This window comes from Malaclemys terrapin, chromosome 11, assembly GCF_027887155.1.
Source record: "Malaclemys terrapin pileata isolate rMalTer1 chromosome 11, rMalTer1.hap1, whole genome shotgun sequence".
Lineage (NCBI taxonomy): Eukaryota > Metazoa > Chordata > Testudines > Emydidae > Malaclemys > Malaclemys terrapin.
The window spans coordinates 29,966,333-29,984,682 of NC_071515.1; the positions used below are offsets into that span (position 1 = coordinate 29,966,333).

At 39.5% G+C, this 18,350-nt stretch overlaps 1 protein-coding gene across 2 annotated transcripts in view; it reads left to right on the forward strand.

Moving 5' to 3' along the window:
• The window catches only part of COL5A2 (collagen type V alpha 2 chain), a 179,531-nt gene that overhangs the window by 122,391 nt on the left and 38,790 nt on the right, over positions 1–18,350 (forward strand). For both annotated transcript variants that reach the window (XM_054043613.1, XM_054043612.1), the window contains exons 13-21: positions 1,269–1,322; positions 2,067–2,120; positions 5,543–5,587; positions 6,683–6,736; positions 7,882–7,926; positions 12,052–12,105; positions 16,316–16,414; positions 17,065–17,109; positions 17,214–17,312. In XM_054043613.1, coding sequence (XP_053899588.1) covers positions 1,269–1,322; positions 2,067–2,120; positions 5,543–5,587; positions 6,683–6,736; positions 7,882–7,926; positions 12,052–12,105; positions 16,316–16,414; positions 17,065–17,109; positions 17,214–17,312 — 549 coding nt within the window. The remainder of the gene's footprint in view (positions 1–1,268; positions 1,323–2,066; positions 2,121–5,542; positions 5,588–6,682; positions 6,737–7,881; positions 7,927–12,051; positions 12,106–16,315; positions 16,415–17,064; positions 17,110–17,213; positions 17,313–18,350) is intronic.

The following is an 18,350-nucleotide window of genomic DNA, read 5'->3' on the forward strand; positions in this document are numbered from 1 at the left end:
TTAAAGTTTTATTGGGGATAATTACAAGGGGTAAGGGAGCAGTGTTTGATTAGCTAATAGAGTTAATGAAACTTAAAACACACAATGACTAAAATATCTACTAACAATATTTATAAACAAAGATGCAGCATTTAGTAATAACTGATACTTACAAATACAAACCAACGCATAACGACCGGCAAACGTAGAAACTCTGTTTGAAACACGTGAGCTGAGAGAGAGGCTTCGAGGTGATCAGGCTCGGTTACGGGTGTACACAGGATACACAGGATTAATTTTTCTTTCTCCTCTCCCTGCCTGCACATGGCAGGCAGGCCCATAAAGTACCAACTATGACATCATAGAAGTGTCATAGGAGACGGGGCCCAAAACCTGTTTGTGTTCGTTTCTGATTGGCACAAGCAAAGTTTACACCAAGTAGGGGAGCAGGTGCCTCAAAGTCTGACTTCGCCCCCAAAAGGTGTGGAAATGCATATTGTTTTAGAATGCGTGCAACACTGAATGACAAAAGAAGAGGCCAGGGCAATACCGGTATGGGCAAGTTTTACAGGATGCAGACAGGAACTCATCTCAGCAATACTGTCACAGGCCTAGCTCCCTGTCTTACTAGGAATTATTTAGGCCTTTTCTGAAGAAAAAAAAAAAAATTCTGTGTTTTTTGCCTCATTTTCCTGTACAGGTAAAAGTTCTCCAGGTTGCTTTCGAATAGTTGCTAAGATAGTTTTAGAAACAGTTTGCTTATGAGACTGCTTTAGTGGTGTTTTGTGATTCAACATATCACAGTGTGAGAAAGACAGATTGAAATTTGGCAGTTGATTTTTTTAATTTAAATTATAGCTGTCTTCTGAACCCACTTAACTTGTTAGGTTCCCTTCTCCTTACGTTAAAAAACTAGCTTTGATGTTGATTTCTACTGTATTACTTCTTTTATGGATTTAGGGCTTGATCCAAAGCCCAGTAAAATCATGGGAAACCCTTAATGCATATTTACTAGGAAACCTCTAAACTTCAGTAGGACATTATGGTGACCATAAAAGGAACATTCATCTCACATGGCCTCATTGTTACATGTTGTTTGTCTTGCAATGCTGTAGCCCCAAGGTGAAGGGGTATTAGATATGTATCAGTGTACCTAGTACTTTTTTTCCTAGTTCCCTTACCTGTCTTAGCTGCACTAACAGTAAGTGTATCTACTCAGATGTGTAAGGAAAGTATTCAACTGTACAGATCTAGGTCACTTTATCTCTGTTTGTGTTTTTCTATTTTAGGGATCTCGAGGCTTTCCTGGTGCTCCAGGTCTTCCAGGTCTAAAGGGCCACAGGGTAAGCATTAACCTATCTGTCTTACAGATAATCTTTCACAACAGTTGTAATTTTTGCAATCAGTTTATTGCATGCTAGTAGACTATTTGATCCATTTAGTAATGGCAAAATCATGAGAGTTAGAGATGGAAAAGTCCTACCAGAAAACCTAGTCCATCTTCCTTTAAGTGCAGGTTGATCTCCAGTGTTTTGTCCTTTCTAGTTTCAAATGTCTCAGGCAACTGGGAAGAAATAAAGTAAGCAAATACTGTATTAAACTCAAGCGGGGACAAAACTGACCTTTGGCTAACTGTTCTCCCATCATGCTGGCAGATCTGGCACTAGGAAGGGGAACTCTAGGGTTGGACATGTTTATGAAACAGAACAGTTATAAATTACCAAGGTTTGTGGCCAGGTTTCCACTTCAGGGAGCAATAAACAGGATTACAGGGAGAAATAAATAGGGTTACTGTGGCTCAGAGCTTTCCCCTCATTGCTTTAAGTTCTTTATATATATTTGCAGGATTCTTGTTCTCAGAGGGAACAAACCCAAGTAAACGTATCTCACACAAACAGCTGTTTCATTTGAAAAGTATTTTATAACTCTTTTCCCATCTGTTTTCTTGTGTGTATTCTTTCTTTTTCTCCCCAGCTCAGATCCACCCTGATGATGATATTTTAATAAAAGATTATGTCAATAATAAATATCATAAATGATTGTTTGTGTGTATCTCTTTATACTTATATATTTTTCCTCGTGCAAAGGGACACAAAGGACTTGATGGTCCTAAAGGCGAGGTCGGAGCAACTGGATCCAAGGTAATATCTTCATTATGAAATTTGGTTTGGGGTTTCAAAGGAGTTGTAGTGTTTAGCTCTTGGAGTGTCCTAATGATTCATGTTTAGATATTTTAGTGTCTTTCATCCCAAAGGATCCTAAAGCCCAAAGAATAAAACCTGTGGAAGAACATTGATTAATCATACTTTCTATAATGCTAAAAACAGCTGAAGATAATAGATCTTTAAAACGAAAAAAACTTTACTTCCTCTGGTGGTCACCAACTTCTCTGATTATTTATTTGCTTGTTAAATAGCTCCATAGATGTGATTGGTCTGTTTTGGGGGATGCTACTTGCATGAGAATTTCATTGTTACTAAGCAGAACTGCATGGAATTTCCCTATCTGTGCAATCCACTTCACTTGCCTAAAGCTGAAGAATTTGGGCTTTATGCAGGAGTGCCAGTGGATTGGGGAGATGAAATCCTCATCCCCAGTTTGGGTCTGCAGTTTGTGCATTAGAATAATGGTTGTAGATTATTTGTGTCATTTGCAAGTGTTGGGGTCAATGGATCCATGTTAAACTAAATCCCGTTGATCCTCTACTAGCTGGATCCCAGGCCACTTTTGCACTGCTCAATGGGTCACGTGGAACTGGCACGGAGATACTTCCTGAGGTGCACAGATGCTTTGTGCATTTGCCTTACACTATTTTGGGAATTTGGACAGGCCCTGCATCTATAATTAGGCATGGCAGAATTTGATTTTTTTAATAATTTCAACAGATAATATCAATGTTTATTTTTAAGCATTTTCTTCAATTTGTAGCAATTTAAATTTTCACAGTTGCACAAAATTATGGGTTTTAAACTTTTTAAATTTTTATCTGTTTAAATTCTCACAGTTGAGGGAAGTTATCGGTGTGTCAGACGATAATTATTTAATGACAGTAGACATTGAGATTGAAAAGGTTGAAGCTTTAGAGCCATTAAAACACAAGTTGTCAACATCACATGTCAAAATTTACAAAGAAAATGTCCTTAAATCAAACTCTAATAAGTTCTCAAGCAACATTTTCTTCCTTTGCCTATCTGAAGATGTTGATTACTATCAATAACAATATTTTTTCTTCAGTTTCAGTGTCAATCAGCATTTACTGACATTATTGTATATAGTGTCTCTCTAATTTACTGACATTGACCGATAAAAATCGAATCCTTCCAAGCTATCTATAGGGTAAAAAAAACAAACTGAAAAGAAACGTTTCTGGTCTTCTTTATGTGCAAAACAGGCCCAAACCTGCTTCTTCCTCTTTGCAGATCAGCTGTAAGTGGATTTAGTTTAAAGTAGTTTTAATATTGTTTAGCCGGCTAGCATGGATTGAGACAAGTTGTGTTAAAGCCACTTTTTTAAAAGGGTGCCAGACTCCCTTATTGTTTTTTTTTTCTTGCCATATTCATACTAGCCTACTAAATGGTGTTGAAACTATTTTAGCCTGCAGAAGGCAGAAACTGCAGATGGTTTGGAACTATTACCTGGGAGTAAAAAACTTATTGGTTAAGTGGATATAGGAGAACTGATTTTGGTTACTTTCCAGAATAAAAAACAATTTTAAAAAATTGAACATGTTGGGCTTTTTTACGAATCATCAGTTATTAAATCAAAGCACTGCAGGTTGGTTTGTCTTAGAATCATAGAATCATAGAAGATTAGGGTTGGAAGAGACCTCAGGAGATCATCTAGTCCAACCCCCTATTCAAAGCAGGACCAACACCAGCTAAATCATCCCAGCCAGGGCTTTGTTAAGCCGGGCCCTTAAAACCTCTAAAGGATGGAGATTCCACCACCTCCCTAGATAACCCATTCCAGTGCTTCACTACTCTCCTAGTGAAATAGTGTTTCCTAATATCCAACCTAGATCTCCCCCACAGCAACTTGAGATCATTGCTCCTTGTTCTGTCATCTGCCACCACTGAGAACAGTCGAACTCCATCCTCTTTGGAACCCCACTTCAGGTAGTTGAAGGCTGCTATCAAATCCCCCCCTCACTCTTCTCTTCTACAGACTAAATAAGCTCAGTTCCCTCACCTTCTCCTCATAAGTCATGTGCTTCAGCCCCCTAATCATTTTCGTTGCCCTCCGCTGGACTCTCTCCAATTTGTCCACATCCTTTCTGTAGTGGGTGGGATGCAATACTCCAAATGTGGCCTCACCAGTGCCAAATAGAGGGGAATAATCACTTCCCTTGATCTGCTGGCAATGCTCCTACTAATCCTGCCCATATGCCGTTAGCCTTCTTGGCAACAAGGGCACACTGCTGACTCATATACAGCTTCTCATCCACTGTAATCCCCAGGTCCTTTTCTGTAGAACTGCTGCTTAGCCAGTTCGTCCCCAGCCTGTAGCAGTGCATGGGATTCTTCCATCCTAAGTGCAGGACTCTGCACTTGTCCTTGTTGAACCTCATCAGATTTCTTTTGGCCCAATCCTCCAATTTGTCTAGGTCACTCTGGACCCTATTCCTACCCTCCAGCATATCTAACTCCCCCTCCAGTTTAGTGTCATCCATCTTGTCTAGACCAAAACATTTTTGCTAAAATTTCACACTGTTCAGTTCTGCCATTAGTAGTAACGGTAGAAGCATACCCATGTGTTTAGGGCACAAGTGTCGGTTGGCATTTTAGCCATGTATCCTGTAGATTAGATTGCTCTCCCTGCCCTAGGGAGGAGGATGTGAACAGGTCTTGCTCATCCACACTGCTGTTGTGGTCAGTCTTTGTCTTCTTGCATTTCCCTACCCACCCCATCCTTGCCAAAGCAAGGGCTGACCACAGTCTGGTTCTCTGGCAGTCAAGCACACTGACAGTGCTCAATAATAAATCATCATAATTGTAGCAGATTGGTGGGTCAGGCATGAAAATATCTTGGGGAGGAGTGGAAGGTGCTATTCTCTAGCTGCATTTGGAAACTTGTGCATTATTCAGTCTCTCTCTTAGGGATGAGCTTATTCTGCTTCAGTGGGAACTCAGGCTTTGGCTACACTGGCGCTGTACAGCGCTGCAACTTGCTGAGCTCAGGGGTGTTTTTTCACACCTCCCTGAGTGCAGCGAGTACAGCGCTGTAAAGCACCAGTGTAATCAGTGCCTGCAGTGCTGTACACTCGCTCGCAGCGCTGCAAGCTACTCCCCTCGGAGAGGTGGAGTACTTACAGCGCTGCGAGAGAGCTCTCTGGTGACGCGACTACACTTGCGCAAGTTGCGCTTCGCTGTGAAGTCCCGAGTGTAGCCAAGCCCTCAGAAACATGGCTCTTCCCATCAGCAATGGGACTGATTTATGTAACTTCCCACACATTGCTATGCAAATTTGTCCCCAATAAAGCCACATTAAACTTAAGTGGTGGTGATAAGAGATGGAGTTTCATTTTCCTCTAACATGTTTTTTGTGCTTTCATTTGAATTTCTAGGGTGAAGCCGGACCAACGGGCTCAATGGGTCCAACAGGCCCTCTCGTGAGTGTTATTTGCAATGTTTGCAATTGGATTTTGTAAGTGCTTTGTCAGTAACTGCAATAAATCAGGAAATTAGTACAAATCTGAATTAGGTTTTGGTATGATCTTTTCCCCATTGTGGTTCAGGGTGATTAACCTCTCTATACCCTTTAGGCCCTTCCTGATTCTTTATGTGAAGAGATTTTAATATAATGAAAATCTCAAAGTAGGTCACTTTGAGTCAATAATTGAAATTCTTTCAGTTAGAAAAATATTAGCTAAAAAAACTACAGACAGAAGATTTTTGAGTTTGTGTGTAGAATAAACATGTGGGGTAAGGAGTTTTTTCTCTCCAGCAATCTCAGAATGCTTTTACTTAGCTGGTATTTAGAGCATCTGTAAAACTATAAACATTAGTGGAGATAAAGCCATCTGGTTTTGATGTGTTATCCTGTGTCCTGCAGAATGTAATATCTCTGAAATGGATCTCAATTAGCAAATCAGCAATAGTAAAATGGGATTGAGTTATTGACCCTCAGTGAGTATGTAGGGAATTTAGTCTTTGTGTGGCTGAATTTTGAAATACAGCTACAAATGGAAAAAGAGAAATTACAGAGCAGTTCAATTCCCTGGGGCAAAACTTGTAAGGCTGACCGAGGACATAGATTTGCTTCAACTTTATGGGCCCCATAGACCAGCGTAATCACTAGCAGAAAAAACAGTGGCCTGATCCTGTAACACTTAGTCACATGAGTAGTTCTTAGTCATTCTTGTATTCTCATTAAAAACAGTGAGCCTAATCATGCTGTCTTTGAAATGTTTGGCACCAAATTTCATCAGTGGGAGCAAGACTGAATCCAGTGGGATTCTTCTTGTGAGTAAGGCTTGTCAGGTCAGACTTCATTACACTATAATTCCTGGAGTAGGAGTGCAATGAAAAGTTTTTATTGAAAGAAAAAAGAAAAATCAGAGGTGTTTAAAAGAAAACTGAAAAAATGCTCTATACTATGGTTATTCTGAAAAAAAAAAAACAATAGTGAACTCCTGCATTCCACTTCTTATTATCCTCACAGAATGAATATTCCATTAAAGCATTTTTCTGTTCTCTTTCCATAGGGTCCTAGAGGAATGTCAGGAGAAAGAGGGCGAATTGGACCTCAAGGTGCTCCTGTAAGTGGATTTGAGGTTTTGTTGCTGTCTGTTAGCCCTACTACTGTGCTTTACTTGTTTTATCTAAATTACAGACATATTTCTTTTTTTCAAGTTTTGAGCTTGCAAAAATTTACTACTGAGTGAGTAATTTACTCACTCTCATGCTCACATTTACCCACCCAATCACAAGTAGTCCCTTTATAGTCCAAGGCTACTGCAAGAACTGAGTAGAGATTTGCAGGATCAGAGCCTTAATTTAAATTTTAAAAAGCAATAACATCTTTAAGTTAGACATTAATTGCTATATTTTATTAACATAGGTGCCAAGAATAAACTGGATGCAGGGAGTGACTCTGAGCAGAACTGTACAAAATTGTTAAATATGTTCACAATGTTTTTCATCAGTTTTGTGAGCCAGAAATTACATTTTTTTTGTAAAATTTCTGTGAAAAAGCCATTTTCACAAAAACTTTCAAACTTTGAAATTATATATGTTTCTGATGGAAATTGATTTTCAGTGGGGAAAAAACCTTTAAAATGAAAATTTCAAAAATAACCTTTTAGTTCAAAATAGAAAAAAATGGTCTCACTAAAAACAAAAAAGTGAACTTTCTTAAGTATTTCATGATATGGGATCATCTCTGAAAAGAAATGCAAACCCTTCATTTCTGTAGTTTTACATTTTATTTCAATTTTTTTTTACATCTCTACTCACGGCACTTATGAGTCTAGTGCAGTGGTTCGCAATCTGTTTACCATTTTGGGCCACATATACAGCTCTCAATGTGTTATGTGGGAGGCATCCACACACTATATAAACTACCCTGTATGGCCCTGAGGCTGTCACATGTGCCGCAACTGTGTGCTCATTGGGCTGCAAGCATCCCACGGGTTGAGAATCACTGATCTAGTGTGTACTACTCTTCACAGTAACAAACATGAACTCCTGGGCCCATTGAAATCACTAGCAAAAGTCCCGTTGACTTCAACAGGCTGTGATTTCACTCTAAAACTCTTCCATGTCCATTCTGTGATGGATTTATGGACTGGTATAATTTAAAGACAGTTGTAAATTGGCTCCTTTTACAATCACTAATATTCAAGGGCAGAGTTTAATAAGAATTCCTATAAATGTACTGTGTCTTGTCTATCTTTATGTCTAGGGTGGACGGGGTTCGCATGGTATGCCAGGGAAGCTTGGGCCAGTGGTAAGTTCCTTTACTTGTTCCCAGCGTTGTGATCTTCCTTTACCTTCAGACATTCTTTAACCAGAAGGATGAGTAACTGTTGCCATTTTTTAGTCTGGTAACTGAAGGCAAATCCTAAATATCTGTGCATGATTCCTGATACTGCCACAAAATTATTAATCACAACTGTGGAGATGTGTGCTCTGAGAAATAAACCACTAAGATTTTGCTTCCTCTCAAGTAAGTGATTTTAAGTAAGGAGTAGGCTGGTGCTATGTTAATCTTCTCTCAGGGAACTGATGTACTGCTACATTAATGCAATGGAACCTAGATGCAAAAAGGTTAAGCATTTTAGAAATAAGTATTATAATAAAGAATCATGAATAAAAAGTTGTCTTTCTTCGCAAATAAAGATGTCAAAGGAAGTTATACCAGTTCTCAGTAAGAAGTAATGAATTTCACTAATAACAGAAAGATGTGAATTTGCTACCTTGAATCCATAAGGACTATATATTTTCAAAACTTATAAGGATATTTAAGCCCTTTTTTTAGAAGAAGTCATACACTGAGCTGATGAACTAGAAACACATACACAAATGCATTACAAGCTGATAAAGTGCCTCCTTGAGAGATCAATTTATTACAAAATACTCACATCGCTTATATGGAAGTTTATCAAAAATTAAAATAATAATGCTTTTCAATACATGATTTACAAGTAGTTTTGTTATACAGAACAGGTATTGTAAAAAGTTTTCAGATAAAGAAAATACAGTTTAAATATATTAAAAGGTTAGTGTAGGCAGTTAAAACTAAGGATTTTCATATAACAAGTGACTCTGGTCCCAGTCCTACAAACACCTATGCACAAATGTTTAACTTAATGCATCTGAGTACCGCACTGAAGAACATCTAGAAGTCAGTGGGATTACTCGTATGTGTAAAGTTAACCACATGCATAATTGTTTTCAATTTTAGGGCCTATAGTACTATTTACTCATTTATACTTCCTCACTATTAACATTTGACAGATTTCCCCTAGAAATACACTTTATTCTTTTTTTTTTTGCGCTTGTCACTTGACAAAAACATCTGCCAAAGTAATTGCCTATTGATACAAAATGTGATAGCCTGTATGTTGAATCTTCATTCAGTCTGAGGCACACTAGTCCAAAGTTAAAATTTTCACAGTTTAAGTACATAGTCTTTCTTCCCTAATGATACTGTGTAGGCCTTGCATGAACAATGCAAGAAGAAGTAAGGAAGCTGAGATTAACAATGGACGAAGCATAAACTCACAAGTGGCCTTGTAAATAATATTCAGTTTGTAGATTAAGAAATAGTGAGAAGAGTAATGTGTGATAAGCTTGCAGCCACAGCTTTGCTTACAGCTCATGGACAGTTCAGGATCTGTACAGGGATTGGTTACAAAAATTAGTAGGCCAATCAAAGTGTGTGATCCAGCATTTTAACCTATAGTATTAAGTTTGAGCGTGTACATAAGCTGATTCATGATTATGTATGTTGGAGATGTGGAGCACTCTAGCCTAACCCCCTATATCTGAGCCTGATCACATGAGGTGTAGCTTTATGACATCATATAAAGAAACCTCTGTGACGAGTCCATGTTTGAACCAAGTTTTTGCATTCGTGAGAACTGGATAAGATGTTCTCCCAGAACTGGATGAGGTGTTCTGGATATGCCAAGTGCAAAAGGTCTCGGAGGGAATCCCAGCATGCTGCAGTGAGGAAACGGTATTTGTCCATGTGTTATAAAATAGACTGTACTTTTGTAAACTCCATTAACCAATAATTGACTATGATAGAAGTTCAAGCTGAGAGTGTAGATAGCTGCCAAATTCAGTTATCTGGTACATCCTACAGAGAAGGATGACCACAACTATTACAGTACTTTAAATATAAAATATTTACAAGATGTTTCATTATTTTAAAACAATTCTATAACAGAAAAAAATTGAATCTCAAAGCAATTCAGAAATTCTAGATGAAGTCTAAATATTTCAATGGACTCCCAACCTGAGCTCAAACCCACTGGGCATGACATCTGGTTGGCTAGCATATGTGGTACATTCCCTAGCAATCTCACAGGGAGATGCAGAATGGTTAAACATGATCTCTCTGGAGAAAGTGCTATCCAAATATATGATGAATTGGGTAAGTACAAAGAAATATGTCGTAATGCTAAAATTATCATTGAAACGAGTGAGATTTGGCAGATAAGTGTTCATGACCCAATAAATTCGGATGTAGCTTTTTCATAAATACATTAAATGAGCTGTTACAGCAGTGCTTTAGCAATTCACTACAAGGTCGCTGGCAGAAATGTTCTCCATAATTAATAGTCTTTGGAACAGATTGTTCTTACTGAGTTTGTCAGTAGAAGCTTTGTTATATAAAACATTCTTTCTCGGTATACATCATGTTCCCCAAAGAGGGTGAAAATCCAGCCAAAGACAAAGAAAGGGAAATCATTTGGGAATACACAGCTGTACTCAGTATTTACGACCCCTGTATACTACTATCCAAAGACTATATAATATAGAAGGAGGAGTGTATATCACATCTGTTTAGCCCACCCAGCACAATAGCAACAAAAAAGCAGTATTAGTTTACCACTTGGTTGACTCTACATTATACTGTTACTTTGAATGCAACTGTGTCAACTATCTTACTCATTTTGGACCATATACCTCTGTTGAATCTTCACACAGAACTCTCACAGGCAAGAGTGGGATTTCTCCAGTGTTTTGATGACTGTTAACATAATTAGGATATTTTTTGGAAACATTTGGATTTGCATGAACAGATTAAGAGCAATATAGGGCCCAATTTGCACAATCTGAGTTCTAAAGAGGTTATCCCCTACATAGAGAATGCAGGAGTATTGGAGTTATTGATCCTAAAGGGCTTGTGATTTGAGTGATTCTGGGTATCATGATTAAGGCTAAGATTTTGTCACAGGTATTTTTAGTAAAAGTCACAAACAGGACATGGGCAATAAACTATAAATCACAGAAGCCTAATCCCTGCTGTGTGTTGGGCTGACAGCTGGAGCCCTGCCATGCACCAGGCTGAAGCCAGAGCCACACCACGTGTGAGGCTGGAGCTGAAGCCAAGGAAGTCACACAGATCTGTTAAAGTCACAGAATCTGTGACCAAATCATATCCTTAATCGTGATTGACAGAGATTCTGATACAATTATTAACTTAGTACTAAATCAGACTATAATTAAGATACAATGCTCTATTAATGATATATAACATCTGAACTTCACTGGCTGAATAGTTTTGTTGACATGTCTGATGGGGCGCATTGTTATAAAATAGATTTAATCTTTGATTAGTATATTTATCTAAGTTTTGTTTAGCTATTTGTAATATTGTCTGATACAACATCATCTGTAGCACAATATGCAGATTTTACAGATAGAAAGTTTGAGTGGAAAATCAGTGAATTTTTGATTCTTATCTTTTTAGTACCTTTTAACAGTAGCTTGAGCAAAATGAAGCGGAAATAGTATATTTGTAATGAAAACTGAAACTCAAAAATATTATAATTAAAAACTATATTGATTACTGTTTGGAAGTTGGCAGATGAACCAAGAGCTGTAACATTGATAACGTCAGTAAAAAAGAACTTAATTCAGTGGTACTCAGACCTCAGTGGTTCAGGAGCCGAATTAGCGATCAACTTTACCCAAAAGAGCCAGAGTAGCAAAATGACTGACTAAATATTAACTATAATTGGTTAATAACATCATAAAAGCATCCTGATTGGTTAAAAACTTAGATTGGTTAATAATTAAATCACACAGTGTTCTAATATCATGTGCTGTAAGGAGATCCATTAAAAAGCCACTTGCGGCTCGCAAACCGCAGTCTGAGTATCATTTACTTAATTAAAACATTACATTTATAAGTGGTATTCAGTTCATAACACTTATGTCATCTACAATATTTATAGAACTGGTTTCCCTTTTTTTATGAGGCAATATGTTTTGTAACTGGCATTGCATTTAAATCCAGGAACTCCATTTGCATAGGCCTTCATCAGTGTTTAGGCCACTAGTTTTGTGATACTGACTTTGGAAATATCACCTCATGTACTTTATTTGTTTTTTATAGGGACCACTTGGTATAACTGGTTCTCCTGGTTTTCCGGGTCCTCCTGGTGTAAAGGTAAGAAAAGCTGATTTGTTTTAGTCGGTTTAACCCTATTAATTAGATCTTGATATGCCCACATTTAAAGAGACCACCTTGAACATGTGGAATTCATCTTCACAAATGAAAAGAGGTGACTGTGCATTTCACTTTTAATTAACACCTGGAGATAGAAGCTAGAAACAACAGCTGTGATGAAGCAGTAGGCTTTGACAGAATATGGCCATGGTTATAGGTGAGAAACTCAAAGATAAGTGGGAAAAATGGGTTTAACTGCTGAAGCAACCCTTAGAGAGACCAGATGGGTGAGGCAACATCTTTTATTTGACCAACTTCTGTTGGTGAAAGAGACAAGCTTTCGAGCTACACAGAGCTCTTCTTAATTAGAATATTATGTTAAACCATAAGGTTGTGAAATCAACTAGCTTGATAGAGTTGGATCTGTAGATCCATCCCCCAGGAAACTTAGACAGCTGCAGGAAATAGCAGTTTTAATGTGAATTGGCAATGCACCTAGGTTACCGTGCCATAGAATAATGAACAAATGATCTAAACAGAAGAGGTTGTAAAGCAGTTGTGTGAGGTTGGCCTTATCTCTTCTTCCCACACACCACCTCAAACATCCTTTAAGACTCTATAAAAGAGGTGTTTTGGTTCAAAGAATGGGAACAGATTAAAATTTTTCTTAACTTCCATTTGTTAAGAGTGACAATTTTCTGGTAATCCTTATATTTTGGACAACATACACAATATTTAGATTACCATCAGAGCATTAACGTAATAATAAAAATCAGCATTTACTTTAGATTGTTTAGGGGTTTTTTTAAACCTCATTTTTGCTTATTCTCTTCTTATCCTAGTGGTGCTTGTTCTGTTTTCCATATCAATTATAATCTGCTGGTGGCATGACATTTAGATACAGTAGAAATTTTAATATGTTGGTCATGATTCAGCTCTGACTGGTGACTTGAGGTTTCAAGGAATTTCTATATGTTTTTCATATGAACTTTGTAAAAGGAATATGTAGGAGATAAATTAGTAATGTAGGACTAACTCATGGGTTTGCCATGAGCCTGGTTGAGGGGTACAATGTTGCTGTGTTGCCACAGAAGCAGATTGGAAGGTAGATTGTGACTCCGGCAGATTGAAGGCAAATTGTGACTCCTACAATCAGCAACTGAATGCCATTACAGTATCCTAAAGAAAAGGATCAATGACTTCCCTAAGCTCCACCATCAGCAGGGGTGGGTGGAAGGGAAAATCTTGCTGCAGGAGGAGGAGAGACGGAATGGCCCTGTACTCCTCCTCGAGCTCAGCCTAAATGGAAATGGGAGACTCAGTTTCCTTACTCAGAGAGCTCTTACAGCCACAGTAATGACTAATTGCATTGCCCAAAACTAAGCTGGATTATGATTGTTTAGGAGGGGCTATAAGCACTGTCCCCTCTAATTTTTCCCACCCCTGTGTGGAATTAATTTTGTTATGTGCACCAATATGGAGGTGATGTGTGACACATTGGTGTCCATATTGGTGCACAACAAAATTCATGTTGTGGGGGTGGGGCCGAGGAGTTCGGAGTGTGGGAGAGGGCTCAGGGCTGGGACAGAGAGTTGAGGTGCAGGGGCTCCTGGTGGGGGTGCGGGCTCTGGGGGGAGCGGGGATGAAGAGTTTGGGGTGCAGGAGGGTGCTCTGGGGCTACAACGAGGAGATAGGAGTCCCCCCAGCTCTCTCTCCCCGCAGTAGCTCCTGGGCTGGGGCCACAGGATAGGCACCCCTCCCCTGGCAGGTCTGGGCCGAGGCTGGGTTCGGGCTTTGGCAGGTTGGGGGGCTGGGCTAGGTTGGGACTGGGGGAGGGGCAGGTTACAGGGAACTTAGGCTATGAGATCCTGCATTTATCTGAGAACCTACCCCAGCCAATCTAATCAATCTGCTTTGTGAGTTTTTGTGGAAGGCAGGGTATAGTGAAGGGAATACCTGAGATGTTTTCTTACAGTGGAGTTCTGCAGCTATAACTGAGAGAAGAATATAGCCTGCAGATAATTGCTGGTGATGATGCATAAGCCAGAAATAATTCAGCTTGACTCTCAGATCCCAGGCTGAGTTTGAGGCACTGTCAGAAAAAACAAAACAAAACACATTTTTTACATGTAAAGTGAGTACATTTGATATGAAAATCATTGAGAGACAATAAACATGGGACCTCACAATGACAAATTAACGTTAAGGTCGATGTCTCATTACCTGTCACCACTAGAAATTAATCCTGTACATGAACAGAAAATCTATCCCTTAATACAATACCTTTAGAGCTGGAACCTCCCCTATTTTATGAAACTATTCAAATTATAGTCTCAAAGAATGGCAAGGTATTTAATTCCTCATATGCACTCACCAAATGGCATTTAAATCCTCCTGTATGAAGTGCTAAAACATTGTGTCATGGAAAACTAAAAGGCTATGTAAAACTTTATAATTCACATCTAAAAGTTCTAGCAGAAATGTAAAACTAAAATTGTAATAAATATTTTGGTGGGCCATGACACACCAGGGGTTCTGTGTTGAAGTCGTCCTCACAACTTTTGCATAGGATCGATGGATGGTCATCTCCTGCTCCAATAGAAATTCACATCATGCTCTGACACAATTGCTACCATCTCACTTGTTTTTTTCCTATTCAATTTCTGACTCTCTTTATTTCTTTTTCTCTTCCTCACCTCATCCTTCTCTTTTTTCTCTTCCCCCTCTTCTGTGCTTGTTTCTTCATTTCTGAGTTTTTCTTCATTGTTTTAAGGTTTTTTTTAACTCTTTTTCTGGATTTGTTTTCTTTCCATCTTAGTTATTGTTATGCTTCTCAAGATGACCATTGTAGTCTTTGTCGTGCTGGGCTGTGTTTGCTCTGATGGCTGAGCGGAAAAGGGAGGCTTGGGTCAGTGGATAACTGTCTGAGCCTCCAGCCCTGTATGTGAGCTTGCTTTGGCAGCATTCAAGGAACTTCTCAATATTTTGCCCCTAGCCAAGGGTTTGAAGAAGACCCAGACTCATGCAGTCTCCTCATCTTCCTTTCCCCCAGAACTGCTCCTCTCCTATATGCTGAATCCCCACAAGTGGTAGGCAAATTATTATACAGTAAAAACATCTCTCTCTATTAGCTAGGTAGCCAAGCTCAGCAGATGTTATATGTTGTTTATACAGTTGGCAACATTCACAAAAAAAAATTCTCTGGAAACAAGGCTAATACAGCCATATGTGTAATGTATTAGACTAAATTATAATCCTTTTAATGCATGGCAGAAAAAAATAGAGCAATGGCTAAACAAAACAAAGCATCTAAATAAATGTTTGAAAGAGCTGACAAGGGAAGAAGCAATGGATTTTTTTTTTAAACGGAGGAACTACTTTCAGGATTGAACCCTCAGGTTGTATAAATTGGTAAAGCTGCATTGAGCTCAATGAAGCTATGCAGATTTACACATGCTGAGGATCTGCCCTTCAGTCTTGAAGATACAGTTTTAGTGCAGCATCAGTTCAAAAAGGCAGTTGGTCCACATAAGGATAAAACTGAGGACATACCAGAGTGAATTGCCATACCAGAATAGATCAGTGGTCCATCTAGTCTCGCAGCTTTTTTCTGATAGTGGTCATTACTGCATAATATATCTGACCACTTTTGACTATAGCAAGCACAACCAGTGCCTACCATATTCCTGTGTTTAATTCTTTTTTAATATTAAGTGTTCGTATCAATACAGTCCTGTAGCAGTGAGGTCCACGGGTTAGTTTATACTGTGAGAAGAAACATTTCTTCTTATCAATTCTAATTTACATAAAGTTTCAAGTCTCAGCTGTAAACAATGCAAACAAAGACTATAAGATGGACCAATATTGACGGAGTTTTTTTGTATGGGTTTCTTACTGTTGTGCTTTTCTCCCATAATATATTGGTGGTGTGTTTTGGATAAATTATACTGGCTACCATGCTGTTTCTCCTCTAAAAGAAAGGTGCTTTGTATATGTATAGACTAGGGGGCAAATTGTGGTTTCAGTTTCAATGCTATAAATCCAGGCAGAATTAAGTTCTTATATGTGCAGTACCTTTTCCTAATATTGAAGTATATGGAAGCTTGGATTCCATTGTTATCTATTCCATGCACTATTCCCTGTTAATTATTATGTGCTGCTTTTAAAAAAATAATTCAATAACTGATTGTTTTCTCTTGTGAAACATTAGGGTGAAGCAGGTCCAACGGGTGCACGTGGCCCAGAAGGTCCTCAGGGACAAAGGGGTGAAACAGGGCCATCAGGTCCAGCAGGGTCACAAGGACTTCCTGTAAGTTCAGACTTTGGATGCTTGTTCCATTGACTGCCTGCACACTGTCTACCCAAAGCCAGTGGTACCTTACTATTGGGAGAGTCCCAAAAGTATTTTTAGAAAGGAAATCTTTGTCGTCACATTATTTGTATTTAAAATATCGTTTAGATACATGACTAAACACTTGCAAATTAAATATTAGGGGGTAGCCGTGTTAGTCTGTATCCACAAAAACAACAGCTAGGAGTCCAGTGTCACCTTAAAGACTAACGGATTTATTTGTGCATAAGCTTTCGTGGGTAAAAAACCCACTTCTTCAGATGCAACAGAAGTTTTTTTACCCACAAAAGCTTATGCACAAATAAATCAGTTAGTCTTCTAAGTGCCACCGGACTCCTTGTTGTTTTTGCAAATTAAATGTTAACACATGCTGATGGAAACTGTGATCCTTTAAGCACTTATGCTCCAGCTGGACTTTCATGCTTAAAATTAAGCACACATGTGTTTGCAGAATCAGGGTCAAATAGTGACCTTTTGCAGGGTCTACATACTAGCCTTTATTTTCTGCTCCTGAGAGGAGGCACAAATACATGTCTGACAATATATTTTCATTCCTCCATTGACACGCTCATTAGAATTTGTTATAATGATTTGTATGCTATTTTTAGGGAACTGTAGGGACAGACGGTTCTCCTGGTGCTAAAGGCCCAACAGTAAGTAGTCAAATCAACTGTATAAGGAATTTTGGTGATGGATTCCTTTGTTAATTTCAGCGTTTCATGCAGCATCTCTTATCACACTGATGTCTCTTTTGTAGGGATCTCCAGGTACTTCTGGCCCACCTGGCTTAGCAGGTCCACCTGGTTCTCCAGGACCTCAAGGCAGTACTGGTCCTCCCGGCATCCGAGGCCAAGCGGTAATAATTTCTTTGTCACCTTTGAAATGACAGTATTTAGCAACTATGTAGCTAAGGAAAGCGAATGTAGTGATTAGCAATGGGACTTCTTCATTTCCAAGCAATAAAATGAAATCAGTAGACTGCTGTGTAACGAGGTTAAGACTCACTGGTGCGGTGCCTCCTGCTGGTCATCGTGGGAATTAGCTCTTCCAGCCCAGAGCGCCCTCTGCAGGCCGGTGTCTTGCCTGCCACTGGCCCCCTGTGTCCCTCCCAGACCCTGGTGCCCCTCTACGTCAGGGTTCTGCCCCAGTAGTAACCCACAATCTGGGTCTCCCCACCCAGGGGAACCCCCAACCCTCTATCCCCACCTTGCCTCAGTGGCTACTGCCAGTCACCATCTAGCCCCTGCTTCCTGGGGCGGACTACAGTCTGTAAACCACTCATCATCGGCAAGGGAGTTAGGACCTACTGCCTTTGCCTATCTTTGCCCCAGTACCTTTTTTGGGCCTTTTAGCAAGGCCTGCAGCCTGGGGTTTTACCAGGTTGGAGTTCCCCCGCTCCCTCTGCCCTTCCCCAACACTGCTCCACCACAGGTACCCTTCTCAGCTCCCAAGTAGCCCAATCCTTCTCCCTCAGAAGCTAGAGAGAGAGTCTTCCAGCTTCTGGCCCGCAGCCCTCTTATAAGGGCCAGCTGGTCCCTGATTGAGCTGGCCACAGCTGTGGTCAGCTACCCCGTCAGCTTACCCCAGCTATTCTTAATCCCTCTCCAGGGCTGCTTTTAACCCCTTTTCTGCGGGAGTGGGGCAGCCGCCCCACTACACGCTGAATAGGAGTGAATATACCAAGACTTGGTTCTCATTAATTCCTTATGTGTATTTTGAAATACAGAATTTTCTTTCTTAGGCCCCAGTCTTGAATTTGACTGCAGAGAGGCAGAGACCTGTGCACAAAGCCTCACTGGCTTCAGTGGTCACTGGCCCGTATGCCTACCTGCTTGGAGTCACCTGTAGAATCAGAGCCTTAATTAGTATTTTGTATATGTAATTACAGAGAAAC